This window comes from Monomorium pharaonis, chromosome 11 (assembly GCF_013373865.1).
Source record: "Monomorium pharaonis isolate MP-MQ-018 chromosome 11, ASM1337386v2, whole genome shotgun sequence".
NCBI lineage: Eukaryota > Metazoa > Arthropoda > Insecta > Hymenoptera > Formicidae > Monomorium > Monomorium pharaonis.
The window spans coordinates 10,328,278-10,342,583 of NC_050477.1; the positions used below are offsets into that span (position 1 = coordinate 10,328,278).

General features: G+C 42.9%; 1 protein-coding gene across 1 annotated transcript; it reads right to left on the reverse strand.

Moving 5' to 3' along the window:
• Window positions 1-53: 53 nt before the first annotated feature.
• LOC105829115 (serine-rich adhesin for platelets) lies at window positions 54-14,054 on the reverse strand. The gene is made up of 4 exons (XM_012667771.3): window positions 12,926-14,054; window positions 12,548-12,840; window positions 11,631-11,707; window positions 54-11,563 (listed from the first exon to the last, which is right to left on the reverse strand). Exons 2-4 carry the CDS (start codon window positions 12,721-12,723, stop codon window positions 2,241-2,243), a joined length of 9,576 nt encoding a protein of 3,191 aa, XP_012523225.1. The 5' UTR covers window positions 12,724-12,840; window positions 12,926-14,054; the 3' UTR covers window positions 54-2,240.
• Window positions 14,055-14,306: the final 252 nt, after the last annotated feature.

Sequence of the window (14,306 nt, forward strand, 5' to 3'; positions counted from 1 at the left end):
TTGTAGTAGAGGAGGCAAAGAGAAGCAACAAAATATTTTCATTATACATGTAATCAGTTATGTAAATATTTATATATTTATTTTATTCTTAATTACAAGTGTATATGGTGCACACAATAGAAATAAATGTAAATAGATAAAATTGTTAGTGTTGAAAATATCAGATTGTTATCGACATGTGAACGTAGAGGAAAGCTACTTTACTCGTTCGGCATCACTTTATACCATTTATGAATTTAATAAAGTCAACAAATCTTGTTCAGAAAGATAGCGTTTTCTTTTTCGTTTTTTTCTTTTAATAGAAAAAATGTAGCTCTATATTTCCTCATTTTGCAGTATTATATGCGTCTGTAAATATACACAAATTTTAATCTTTTTTGATACATACGTACATTTATATACATATATATCAAAAAAAAAAAAAAAAAAAGTTAATTACAGAACATTAACAATTCAGTCCGTTCTTAAAAATTTCTCAGGTTTTTTTCTTATATGCTACCATAATATTGTTATGTCGAGTCATATTTGACATGAAAATACACAATTTTTTTAAATCTTCCAATATCAACATAATATGTACATGCGTGACCATAATTAAAAACGCCACGAGAAATAAAAACATTGATTTATTCTTGATATAACGTGAGACTATAATAAAGAATATAATTTTTTTTCTTATGACATTTTGGTAAATCTGTTATGTTTGAGGATCGCGCGGTAAGAAGAGATGTTTTTCAAAAACAATTTTTAGAGCATATTTTGCAATTACAATTTTTTCGCGTTTACAAACGTTTTTCTGGACTAACTTAGTTACGCACGTCTCAAATACGACAGATTTTGTAACAATCAAAACCTTTGCTCGCTCTTCACATCTTCGTCTCATTAGCACACAAGGTACACTTTATATAAGTGAAATAATAAGCATATTTTTATTATATATATATGTATATCTATATATGTATATATATCTGTACGTATGTTACACAAGTATATATACATATACATACATGTGTAATATATGTATATGTATATACATATACGTACATCTATATATGTAATTGTATTGGTTCTATAACTAAACATATGCTAGTAGAGAATGACCCTCGTTTCGCTCAGAGCCTTGCACATTCTATATCGCGACTCACAAATCGCTATTGAAAAATTACACTGTTCATATTGAGCAAAGCGAGGCACGGCTCAATGTATTTAGTCAGGGAAAGTTAAGTCTTTGAACGATAGACCGAGAAGTGTCTCTCTGTTTCTCGCGGTTTTTTTATATGTAGGATATACGTCGTTATGGATATATAATCAGAAATATTGTGCTCTTTTCTCTTTCAGAGCCGTGGCAAAACGAACGGCTGCCGCAGACACAGAAGAGAGTGAAAGAGACAAGCGAGAACGTTATCAGTCTCAGTTAATAGTTTGGAGATTGAAGACTAACAATAAGATTCGGGACGTCCGTTAGGTTTTGCTACGGCTCTGTTTCCTGTCTTAAAGAATTACATGAGCTCTTATCTCTTAGAATCTGTTACAAATGAATAACTGCTTACGTTATGACTTGACATTATGGAGCAGCAGTGAAATCCCAGGTTGTGGATATTTTTCTTTTGTTGCAATCGTATAAAATTGGCTTGACCAGCAATTATCATGCCTCTTATCTCGGCGTGATAAAAGCAATCTTTATGCGTAATCGTGCGCGATTTTCACTATTGCTCCATCGTAGACACACAGAAATATTGACGAGAAATCGAGAATTGTTCATCCATGAACAATGAATCTTTATGATACTCCAAAGAAAAAATAATAATGTATCCTTTATATATAAATACCTTGCTCCTCTTTTCATTTACTCTAGCGATTGTATGGACATTTTTTTCTTCACCATATCAAACGTCGACGACAATAAAATCAAAATAAATGTTATTTCAACGCAGTGATGAAATTGTGTACTGCGAATCCTAAGATTACATTCGTGATCTTATTTTATTCTGTTTTCTTTTGTTGCAGCATGTTTAAACGCACGTTCGTACGCATTCGCTTATATATCTAGGAACTTAACAATAAAATTTAACGCCAAATTTTACCTTAGTCTAAGTCTCTAAGCGCTTATTTAATATTATAATTAACTTAACGCGTCTATATTTACATTTAAAAATAGATTCAAGAGTTTCCAGGCGGAAGCGTCCAATAATCTATTTTAAGCGGGAACTAAGATCGTTACCATTGCCTCCCACGATATATTACCTGTCCATAGGCCTAGTGGCTGGTACTGAGCTCTCCACAAGATCGTGCCTCTCGATCGGCGAGTTTTCTAAGGTGTAGTCCACTGGGTATCCCTCGGGGTATGTTGGCGTAGCCTCACCCTGCTGCCTTAGTCTCAGTTCGCTCGACCTCTCCTGATAGAAGCTCTGCGACGCTTCGATGGTCGATGGCGACGAGGCTGTCTGCTCCGTGCTCTTGCCGTCCAGATCATCCGTGGAGTAGTAACTCTGGCTCGCCTCGCTCTCGGGTCTGCTGGGGTCGTAATAGCTTGGCGAGATGCCGTGACTGCTGTAGTTGGCCGTCTCCTCGCCGGTTGGGGCGAAATAGCTCTGACTCACCTCCTGAGGATTGCCCTCGTAGTAGCCGCCGGGCGTCACGTGCTCCTCATGTGGATCCTCCCCCTCCCCCAGGCGCGAGTTCGCATCCTGATCTACGGACTCGTAGTAACTGGCCGTCACTTCTTGGTGACGAGGGTAGTAGCTGGATGGCTCGTTCCGGTGATGATCGCCACTCTCTGTGACAAAGTTCTGCGAACAGGTCTCCTCCAAGCCGGTCATCGGGATCGGCACCTCGTACGACGTCGACACGTTCTGCTCGACTATCACCTGATCCTCGTAGCTGGAAGTGGGCACGGAGTCTACGTGATGGGTTGACGTAATGTCGGGATTCAGGTTGTACGACGAAGAAGTCGGGATCTCCGGGACACCATTGTCGTGGATCTCGCCGGCGTGCTCTTCGCTGACCGACGTGTCCGGTATCACGCTGGACGAGGCAATGTTGAGCTCCTCGCATGGCGGTATTTCGTACGACGATGTGCTTATCGCGCTCTCCTGATCCTGATCGCGTTCCTGGTTCTCTGGTGTTTCCGGCACGTAGGACGAACTCGCCGTCTCGTCCTCGTTCAATCCAGAATTATTAGTTGACACAGACGATGTGCCAATACCATCGGCGCCTACGTCGTTGGATTGCGATGGTATGTTACCCTCCTGACTGATCTCCGCGTCGGTCTCTAAATTCTCCGTTATGCTTTCACCCTTGTCGACTTCGTAGCTCTGCGTGGGAAAGCTCTGATCGTCGATCGCTTCGTCAGCGCTGGGCCGCTCCTGACTCTGTGCGATCTCGTTGAAGGACTGCGTCGGCGCGTTCACATTGGACTCCGCCGAAGTCTCGTATGACTGAGACGCCTCGTTGATTTTCGTATGCTCGAAAGATTGGGACGGCGGTTCCGCCACGACGGTCTCCTCGTCTGTCTCCATTGGCTCGTACGCCATCGACTGTGTGGCCTCGCCCGCCGATGAGCTCTCCAACTTGGAGGCGGATTGACTAGGTAGATCCGTGGAGTCACTGCTTACGGACACGTTGAATCGCTCGTATTGAGATTGCGAAGGCGCTTCTTGACTAGCTTCCGCGATCGCCGTCTCCTCCTCTTCCTCGTCTTCAAAACTGTGTAGTTCCATGCTTCGGCGCAGACGACGTCTATCCGATTCTTCCTGCGAAGATGGCTCATCAGTTTGACAATCCTCTGCACTTCGTTTGTTTCTGACAAACAGATCCGGCTCGACTGCTTCGTCCAACTCCATAGGCGCGTCCTTCGAGGAATTTAACGTGTCTGCTACCTGCTGGTCTGTCGATTTAGCTTTATCACTAGACTCTTCAGAAACTGTTAGCCGTTTCAGCTTATCTGTTGCATTCGCTTCGTGCGACTCGCTCGCGGCTTTACATTCTGATTTTCTTTTCTGCGAATTAAATTCAGACGTTATCAAGGCGGTTTCATCTACGGTCATCGACGTTGCACTCTTCTTGTTCTCACTTTCAGTTTCCTGTGTAATTTCCATGGTGCTCGAAGCCGTATCCTCGTTAGCCGATTGCTGCAAAATCAGTTCTTCGGATGTATTTGGAATTTCTTGGGAAGAGTAGACCTCCTGTAATGTCGCGGGTTGCTGTTCCTTGTCCAAGTTTTTGTTGTCGGTCGATGTAATTGATTTTTGTGATGAGACTGGATGAGAGGAGACGATCATTTCCGATGTTACCGTGATATCCTGCTGTGAACATGTGTTTTCCGGCGCCTTAGAGACCAGCATCTCCGATACCGGCACGTCCACAAATGTTGTCTGCTCGGCGACATACGTGTCGTCGATGATCGGCATCGACGGAGTGGTTTGCACCTGCGAGCTTTCTTCTAGCACTATGCTATTCGGCAGGGTGACCGTGTACGTGGTCGACGGCGCGATCGTGATCTCGGCGCCCTGCACCACATTCTGCGTCTCCGCGACCGCGATATTATCCTCGATATTCGGGATCACTACGTACTGAGTGTTCGCGGAAATCTCCGAGCGAGCGATTTCTCCACGCGCCACCGTCACCGGACTCTCTATGATCTCACCGATATCCGGCATAGAGTTGCCAGGGATCTGAATCTGTGTCTCCCCCGTGGCGGATATATAGGAGATGCTGGGATTCGTAATGGTAATCGGTAACTCGAGGGAAGACGGGATGGTGGAGACCACCGATGTGGCAGTCGAATCCGTCGACTGAATCGGCAAATTACTTGGCACTTCAAGCGGTGTCATAATCGGCTGATTCAGAGTCAGCGAGGTTTCCAGCACCGAGGGTGAAGATATCGGTTCCGTTGGCGGTATAATGGTCGACTGCAGTATGGTCTGATTGATGAGACTTGTCTGTGTCAGGCCGGTCTGGGTCATGACGCTACCCGCCTGATTCTCTGGCAGATTGATCTCTTGCTGGAAGTCCGTGTTAGCAAGGGCGGCCGCGAGTATGTCCTGATTGGATCCCGTCTGTATCACCTCCGACGCGGGAAAACTCTCGGTCACAATAGCCGTTTGACCGGCCTCTGTTTGAATGCTCGGCATGACGCTGTTGTCAAATTGAAGAACGATGTTGTCCAGGGTTCCCGCCTCTCCCAGAGAACTAGGATCTATGTACAAGGTTCTCGTGCCGTCTGGGTTTTGCGTGGTTCCCTCCAACGACATAAGGGTATTGTTATCGAGCGGCTGTATTTGTCCTTGCTCGTCTATCGTCACTAACACGTAAGTCTGCGTGCCGTCGCTGCTCTCCGTTGGCAGAGCCATGATCTGAGGCTGAGCGGCCACTTTTGGCTCCTCCACCTTTTCTGCGTCAGATTTTTCAGTTTGAAGCTTCTCGGTTTTATCCTGCTCTTTTTGAGAGGTATCTGTCTTTGCCTTCTTTTGCGCGATTGGTTCCAGCGAGGATAAGGTGGTACTAGCCGTGGCAACATTTACGTTCGACATAGTGGTGGCGGTACTCGCCGAGTTCATAGTGACGTTGAGATTTTTCTGCGCTTTACTCGAGACCTGAGATTTGACAGAGGATTTGGAAATCGTGGCAGTTGTCTGTTTCGACTGAGCGACTGTTTTGGCGATTGGTGTGCTGACGATGGTCGTAGCAATAGTAGTGGTGGCGGTGGCGGTGGTGGTTGCGACGACTATGCGTTTGTTCGTTTGAGTACTCTGTGCCACCGACGCAGTTGGCTCTTGCACTTTCTGGACAATAATTTTTTGCTGAGCTTTCGTTTGACGGCTGCCACCTCGAGGAACAATGACTTTCTGCACAGTCGGCGAAGCAGCGGCTTTGCCTTTTGGCTGTTGCACTTGCTGCATCATTGTTACCGTTTGTTGCTGTGCACTGCCGCTCGGCGAAGCGACGCCTTGAATAGTTGAGGTGTCTGGTGTCTGCACCATCATTTGTTTAACGATCTTTTTGCTATGCGACGTGCTCTTTTGAGATGATACTGCACCAGGACTAGCAGCGTTTTGCAAGATCAACCCGGTGCTGCCCGGTGCTTTCGCGGAAGCTGCTCTTATTTGCGAGCCTGCGGCCGATATCGGTACCTTCGGGGACTTTTGCAATATTGGCAGCTGTACCTTTTGCTGGAGTTGATATTGCACTTTACCGCCTTTAACCGGACTACTTTTGGCAGCAATGGCTTTGACCTGTTGCCCGGTTATTGGCGTTAGAATGGTGCCTTTGTTAGTGCCGACGACCGCTTGCGTACCTAATATAGTTTTGCCAGTGATAGCTTGAGACACTGGTGTCAAGATCGCTTTCGTGCCACTTAGACTTTGAGCCTGGGGTGTCAAAAGAGTCGTTCCACTTTTGGTAACTAGAGCCTTTGAGCTAATAATGGTCTTCCCGCTCAAAGCCGAAGCACTGATCGGCGTGTAGATGCCATCCTTGGTGATAATTCCCTGAGACAACGTACCCAATAATGCCGTTTTACCGATAGTACCTGAAATCGGAGTGAGCACACCTTTGGACGTGATTATGCCCTGCGTGTTGATAATTTTGTGACTGCTGGTAGCTAATTTGGACGTGGTAGGTGAGCCAGTGGTACCGGCGGTGTCGGCCTTTGGCGCGATGATAGTCTTAGTGGCAATTATATTACCCTGTGGACTAATCGGACATAGTAGCTGAGCTTTGCTTGTAACGATTCTCTGTACTTTGCCGCCGAGACTCTTAGAAATGTTTAGTGGCACCATCTTAGTCTGGCAAGATTGTCCTGATGTCAATATAACAACTTTGCCACCTTGCTGAATCACTTGCGCGTTGCCCGCCACCTTGCCGCTAGTAGGAATGGCAATTTTCTGTTGAGTGCCGGCCTTGCCCTGAACACTGTAACGCAGCTGTTGGCCACCAGCGGTCTGCACGACGACGTATTTTCCCGGGGCGGTACCTTTCTGCGTCAGAATTGCTGGTGTTTTACCGGACGGTTGAGCGCTTTGAAATTTTAAACCTTTCACTCCGCCTGTGAGTGGCGGTACCAACGGTTTAACGCTTGTGACGGTTGGTTTAGGCTTGCTCTTAGTCTTCAGTATTGTCGGTACGCCGCTCTTCTTCTTCGTTGGTGATGTTTCCGTTGCGGTGGTCTCGGTCGCGATCTTGAATTGACCTTGCTGAGTGGGTGATACAATTTGCGTAGTTGGAGTGAAGGAAAGCGTAGCTGGAATTGAGCTAGAAGCTGGTATAATGGAAGATATAACAACGGGCATCTGTTCGATGCTCTCCGGTGTCAACACGTCCTCGCTGAGTACAAATGGCATTGAGTTGATGTCTAGTTCCATGTCCGCCAGACTCTGTGTACTCTGTTGCACATATTTCTCGGTTACCGGCGCGGCAACGATAGTCTGTGACGTAGCTACGCCTTGCTCTTTGTTCTGCGCCTCCAGAAGCGCGTCTGTCTCCTCTGTCTTTAATACTTGAAGTTTTTTAGTCAAAGACATGTGTGAGCTGGATTTTACAGTAGGTTTCACCTTGCTGTTCGATGGCAGTGTCTCTATTTTAATTATTTTTGCTTTTGGGCCACTTTTTTGATCGCTCTTCTTTGCAGCATCCACTTCCAATTTGTGCTTCACACCTTTGTGCAGTGTTTTATCGAACACTTTTGTTTTGAGAATCTGCATCGGTTCAGTTAACGCCACATTCTCTATTATTCGCGGCATTTCACGCTTTTTCACCGGTACGCTGATATCAGATGATAAAGATGATGTAGCTATAGTTGTTTTCGGAATTTCATCTAATTTTTTAATATTATTTTCAGAAATAGCAAATGTTTCTGATTGAAGTAATGGTGACGTGATAAGTTCGCTGGACGATGAGCCAAGCTCGTTACCAGTTTCGAGAACATTGTCTTTAATTTTAGTATCGCTCTCGACCTTTTCTTCAACAACTACTTCAATATTTCCAAGATTATCTATAATCGATATACTTTCTGCGGTTTCGATATTTTTGGCAACCACCAAATCGTTGTTTGAATTGCCGATTTTTTTATTTTGGGACATAGCAGCGATATTCGACTCGATCTCGTCGGCTTTTCTTTTGATGATTCTCTTCTCCTTTTTACCTTTAGCCGACACTTCAACATTTTCAACTACAATATTCTTTTTAGATGACACTTCAACATTCTCAACTACAATCTTTTTCTTATCCATTTGTAAAGTCTTCAGGAAAGCCTCCTGAAATGTATTGGCTGGTCTTTCTTCTAAGAATAAATCTTTATCCTTTTTTCCTTTACCTGTTTCTGGAGTAAATCTGCCTTTATATCTCGTTTGCATTGGAGATTTCTTAGGCGTCAATTGTTGCTCGATTAACGATTTCGTTGGACTCTTGGGTGCATTTCCCACATCATCTGTTTTAGGCGACTTTTCTGGTGATTTCGATTTAAGTTGATTAACCTCGTGCGATTTTTGTAGCACTTCCTCTGTCGATTGCGTCTCTTGCACTTTTACATCTAATACTTTTTTCTCAAATTTGAAACTTGGCTGTTCGTGTTTTTCAGCATTGAGAAAAATACCGCTTTTGTTCATTGCCTTGTTTATCGTTGCCTTTATCTCACCTTCCTTATTTACTTTTTCATCAGTATCATTTCGAGATTTAAGTTGAGATTTGATTTGAAGTTCAATTGTAGGTTCAGATTTAATTTTACACTCAGGCTGAGGCTGTGCCTGAGATTGAGACTCAGGATCAAGCTGAGACTCAGGTTTAGACTCAGCTTCCACTCTTTTGTTAGCTTGAATTTCTACATCCAAAAAATCTATTTGTGACAATTCAAATTTTTTTATTTGAGACTTTTTTGGCGGCAGCATATCCACGTTTGTTTTCAAAGTATCTTGTACTTCAATCTTATCAGTAGTATTTTCAGTTTGCTCTATGATCAATGGTTTTACATAATCTTTCAAGTCTTCTGTATCTTCATTTTGTTTTGATATATCTTCTTTCGTTTCTATTTCAGATGTTTTTTTCATAGTTTTATCTACATTAGGCTCTATTTCCTTAATTTCCTTTTTATCTATAGCTTCTTTGACTGACGTTGTCATTTCTACATTTTCTGAAGATACATCTAGGTCAATTTTTGCAGTAGCTGTTTCGCTTAAAGATTTTGTTTGTTTCTCATCGTGTTTCATCTCGGATGGTTCTTCTACTTCGGAAAAAGTTTCTATTTTATTAATAGATTCTTTGTTTTTTACATCCATCGACAAGATGCTAACATTGTTCTCAGCCACAGTTGGTGTTTGATCGGATACTTCTATTTCTTGCTTGTCCATTTGAGCGACGACTTCATTGCTCCTCTTGTTAGCTCCTTTAGAACGTCTGCCTCGTCTAGATTTGGTTGTGGCCCTTTCGGAAATCTTAGTCTCACTTTCTGATTGACTCTCGTCTGTCCTAAACGCCTTGTAATCAGTATCTTGAACATATATATCGGACTCCAGGTATTTCTTATTCGGTTTACGTCTTCTGCCACTATATGAACGATCTGTATCGGAGTCCGAGGTTTTTCGTTCGACTTCGATCCTTTCGCTCAGGCGAATTCTTTTGTTGCCTCTATTGGTTTTCGTCTGTGGACTTTGATTTGCACTAATACTCTTGCCAGGTGATCTCGCGTTCTTACGTGGTCGTCCTCTTCCTCTTTTAACTGGTGTCTGGCCAATGTTTCCCGAAAGACTCTCGACACTTTGGTCTAACATATCAGTATCTGAATTTTCACTTTGTTCAGGCATAGTCTCTGCAGACTCGGACACAGTTTCATCCTCAGTTTCCGTAGTGAATCGTTCCGACAAAGTGTCGTCTGCCTCTTTCATCGAAGCGTTGTCATTAGATTCCGCAATTGCGTCTTCTGAATCAATTCTCTCGGATTGTGGTAATTTTTCATCACTAGAATCGATATCTGTTTCGTCCTTTTTTTCTGACACTTCTTTATTTATATTGGACGCAGTCGTAAATTTCGCTTTAATGTTTTTTGCAGCATTCGAAGAATGACCATCTCCTTTTTCAATTTCAAATATTTCTACAATCTCTACCGTTTCGCAAGTATTAGATTTTTGTTTGCTATCATCAGATTGCATAGTTTTATTTTCCTTTTTATCTTCACCAAAGTGTTTTGGCTTTATTTTACCCTGTACCTCGCTCTCATCGAGCTTTTCACTTGCATCGGCATCCTTTTCCTCCTGGTTGTCCCTACCTTGTATTATCTCCATTATCTCGTCAGCTTTTAATTCCATATTCTTACTTAATTCGGATACTTTGTCAGACACTTCTCTCTTAATTTCATTTTTCAGGGCTTGGCTCATTTCAAATTCTTTGATAATCTCTTTCTTCAAAGATAAATTCTTCTCGCCGAAAACACGGGGAATTTTTCGTACAGGTGGTATGGAGGGCTCACTCAAATCATCCTCATCAAAATCGAAACATGCCAGCCGCGATTTTTTATCATCTTTATCTTCAGAAGCATTTTTGCTCTCGCTACTCTCGGAACCTGAAGTATCCTTCTTTGGTGACTTGCTTAACGTTTCGTTAGATTTGTCGCTGGTCTTGATATCCTTTCTGGAATTTTCAAAATCAGATTTCTTGTCGAAACTAAATTGTATGTTCGTTGAAGCATGCAGGCTATCTAACGAGTCCCGTATCATGTGTATCGAGGATAACTGCTCAGTCTCCTTGAGCAGTTTCTCCGTTTCCATTATAATTTCATTATTCTCTGCACTTTCAACAACATTATTCTTTTCACTGTATTTACTGTCATCGGCACTCGACAAATTCTTCACGGGCGAATCGCTTAGCCTACTATTTAGAGAACTATTTATATCGACATTCGCCTCTTCATCTGATTCGTCATCCCAATCGGCCAACAGCTTCTCCCGTAATTCGGGATCGCTTTTCTTTTTCTTACTGGATTTTTCAGTCTGTCTCTGCCTCCGTTTAACCGATTCCGACCTATTTTCAGTCTTCTTTTTACTCGACTGACTCTTATCCTTTCTCACGTACTTTCGTTTCGGCGTACTCGTATTAGAACTCCTACCGCGCGACTGAGAGTAAGTTTTCACCTTCGACAGTGACGACGGCGAATCGTCGGATGATCGATGACTCTTTATATGACAAATAATAACGTTAACGCGTGAGGAGGTGAAATTACAGAAGTGACAGCGATATACTGGAGAACCCGCACTTGTTGGAGTCGATGGTAAGCTATTGGGTTGCTGGCGAATGCGAACCTCGTGATCGCTCTCGCCGCGCAGGAAGCGCGGATGCGTGATCCTCTTTGCGATATTCGTGCCGTCGCTTCGTCTATGCCCTTCCTCGCGATCGCGTTTTTTCTTCGGGATCTTTTTCTCACCAAACAGAGCAGAGATATCCGGTTTCTCTTCAGGACAGAATTTCTCCTGATGCAATATATTGGGATTTCCTCCCGTCAACTTCTCCGCCATCTCCACGTCGCCTGGGAATTTGTCCATGTAATTGGAACCGTCTTTACTCTTGGTCCTGTATTTATCTGTTCATAAAAAAAAATTAATAATTTTAAACGTAACTAAATTTATTATAATTTGTATTTTACTTACCCATCCCCTTTTTGATGAATTCATCTTTAAGTGTACAATTGTACTTGTAGATCTGTTGGTAATTTTTCACAAATTCACTGAAAGACAGAAAAATTATATAACGGATTGCATAAATAATTTATCTAAGTATCAAAATTATGTATAATAAAAGAGAGAATGCAATTGCGGATTAGCTGTGGAGTTATGAACTTCACAATATTTCATATACTTTGTGTTGGATTCTGGAGAAAACTGTCCAAATTATTTGTTTACACAGACATTATAACATGATCATTAGTTATTAGTATTTATTGTCTTGACATAAAGGCTGCATTTCAATATATAAGTTGTTGAAAGTTTTATAGACGTATATTCCTTATGTTATTTTGAGAAATACAAAAAAAAGGGTAAAGAAAGTGACAGAAAGATCAAAGACAATATAAAAGTAACCAGAAAGTGCTTGCAATAGATGAGGCAGCAGCTTAAGAGCTGATTTAAAGCTTTACTTGAATATTTTACATATACATAAATATTGAAAGGCACTGAATTAATGAAAGAGATGCACAAATAACTTATGTCACAATAAATGGCAGAAAAAATAAATCAAGAAAATTAAGATTAAAGTAATGACAAGTAATGATAGAATTAAGTAATTTACGCATGAGACTTGTAGAATATAATAATAATATAAAATTGGTATAGGTCTCAATAGATGAATATTACAAACCATTAAATGATAAATAAGCATAATTTATAAACATAGAACAAGTCAGAACATACAGTATTATGAGAATACAGCTTATGAGACAAAAGCAATTTACTGAGTCGTTTAAATAAAACAAAATAGTGATTTATAACCCTCTTCTCTCCTCTATATACTAATAATAAACATTATAAAATTAATATTATACAATAAAATTAAAATGTTTGCAACTTACTAGGTATCTTCCTGGAAAAATTTTACAGCAGCTATTAATGGCTTCTTTTGAAATTCTGTTTGTACATCTTCTGGCAAATTGTTCAGCCCAATGACTTGACCAGGCCACCAGCATGCTCCTAGTTTAACCCAGACGACATCTCCATCCAGATAATTTATTTCCGTTTGTTCACACATCTTGACAGAATATTCGTCTCAATTTCTTTAAATCAACATTGGTGGACACCACGAGCAGCTTTCTTTCAAATATGGTTCTCAAAAAGAAAACTGACAATCACATCTAGAATCGATACGCTGTAAAACAAGGGAAATTTTTAGGTATTAAACTGTAATCTGTAATACTACATATATGTAACTCTTATTTAGAAAAGAAAAGAACCTTTTGAATACCATGTACAAGCGAGGATGATGCAACAAATGCAAATCTGTCGCAGAGACAGATGGTTCGGTACTTCTCTACCAAATGATAGTTTTCCTATTATTCTTCAAACGCAAGGACCATCAAATGTATCACACATCTACGCATACACATACAACCTTCTGTAAAGTCTACGGATCATCAATCGATCGATCAGTCGCCAAGTTTCAAAGTGTATTACTATTACTGCACGTCCATCCGTACGTCTCGTCGCATCCGCACTAGTCTCTCAAGCGAATGTCCCTCCAGAATCCCAAGCATGCTCCCTGGCAACAACCATAAATATAACCCCGGTAGTATCCGCGCGTATCACTGTATTGGTCGACAGTGCGAACGGAGGTTCCACAGCGTGCCACTCGCCAGGAAGTCGAAATGCGCGGCCCGGTAGACCCTGCGTGATCTGGCTGCTGCTCCGGCGATGCTGACGTTGCTGGCCGCAGCTACGTCGGGCATCTTAGTAGCCCGTGCAAGAGTGTCGCGTGACACAGCGGTGGTCAGCCTTGGGCCTGTGTCTTCGTTGCGGCGCGCGGGTCCGTCCCCTAGAAACCGAACCGCCGTACGAAGTCGTCGGGAAGTCGGCGTCAGCGTGTCAGCGTCGTTTCCAGGAACGCAGGCAACCAGCGGTGGAAGGCGCGAGCGCGAGAACACACGCGCGCGAGCGCGCGCGCGCACGCGGGGTCTCCTTTTCTCTTGCTCCTTTTCTCTCTCTCTCTCGCTCTCGCTTACTCGCTGGCTCGTTCGCCCGCTTTTTCTCGCGGCACCTCGCCCGCCTGGCGGAACGCACACACCTCTCGGGGGGGCCTCGTCGGATATGCGCGATAATACCGTGCGCGGGCAACAGCGCGGAGGGAAACTGCAGCCGGGCCGAGCTAGGCCGTGCCCGCCGACGACGACGACGACGACGACGACGTTTCGAAGGCGCTACGTCGTTCGTGCAACACAATACGCACATACATATTCTCGGTTACCCGACTTGCAACGGGGTCTCACACGGTAGACGAGTATACACGATGGCTGAATGTGTTAGACCGAATACTACCCTTCCTCTTTCGCCCGTGTCGCGTCGTGAGAGTGCGAGATCCGATGGCAGGCCTGCCAATCGTCGGCCGCTTGCGTCGCACCGAATCGCGCGCGAATTTTAAATTTTATTTTTAGTAGAGAAAGTTCATTAAACTGGCTCTTTTTTTGGCAAGGTTGAGGTGGTAACTCATTAAAAGTTAATAATTTTTAATCTAACTTAAGTTAATTTTCAGTGATTTAATATTAAACTTTAACTGTATTAAAGCACATAAACAATATCACATATAATTTACAAATTAAATATAAAATATATTAGATAATC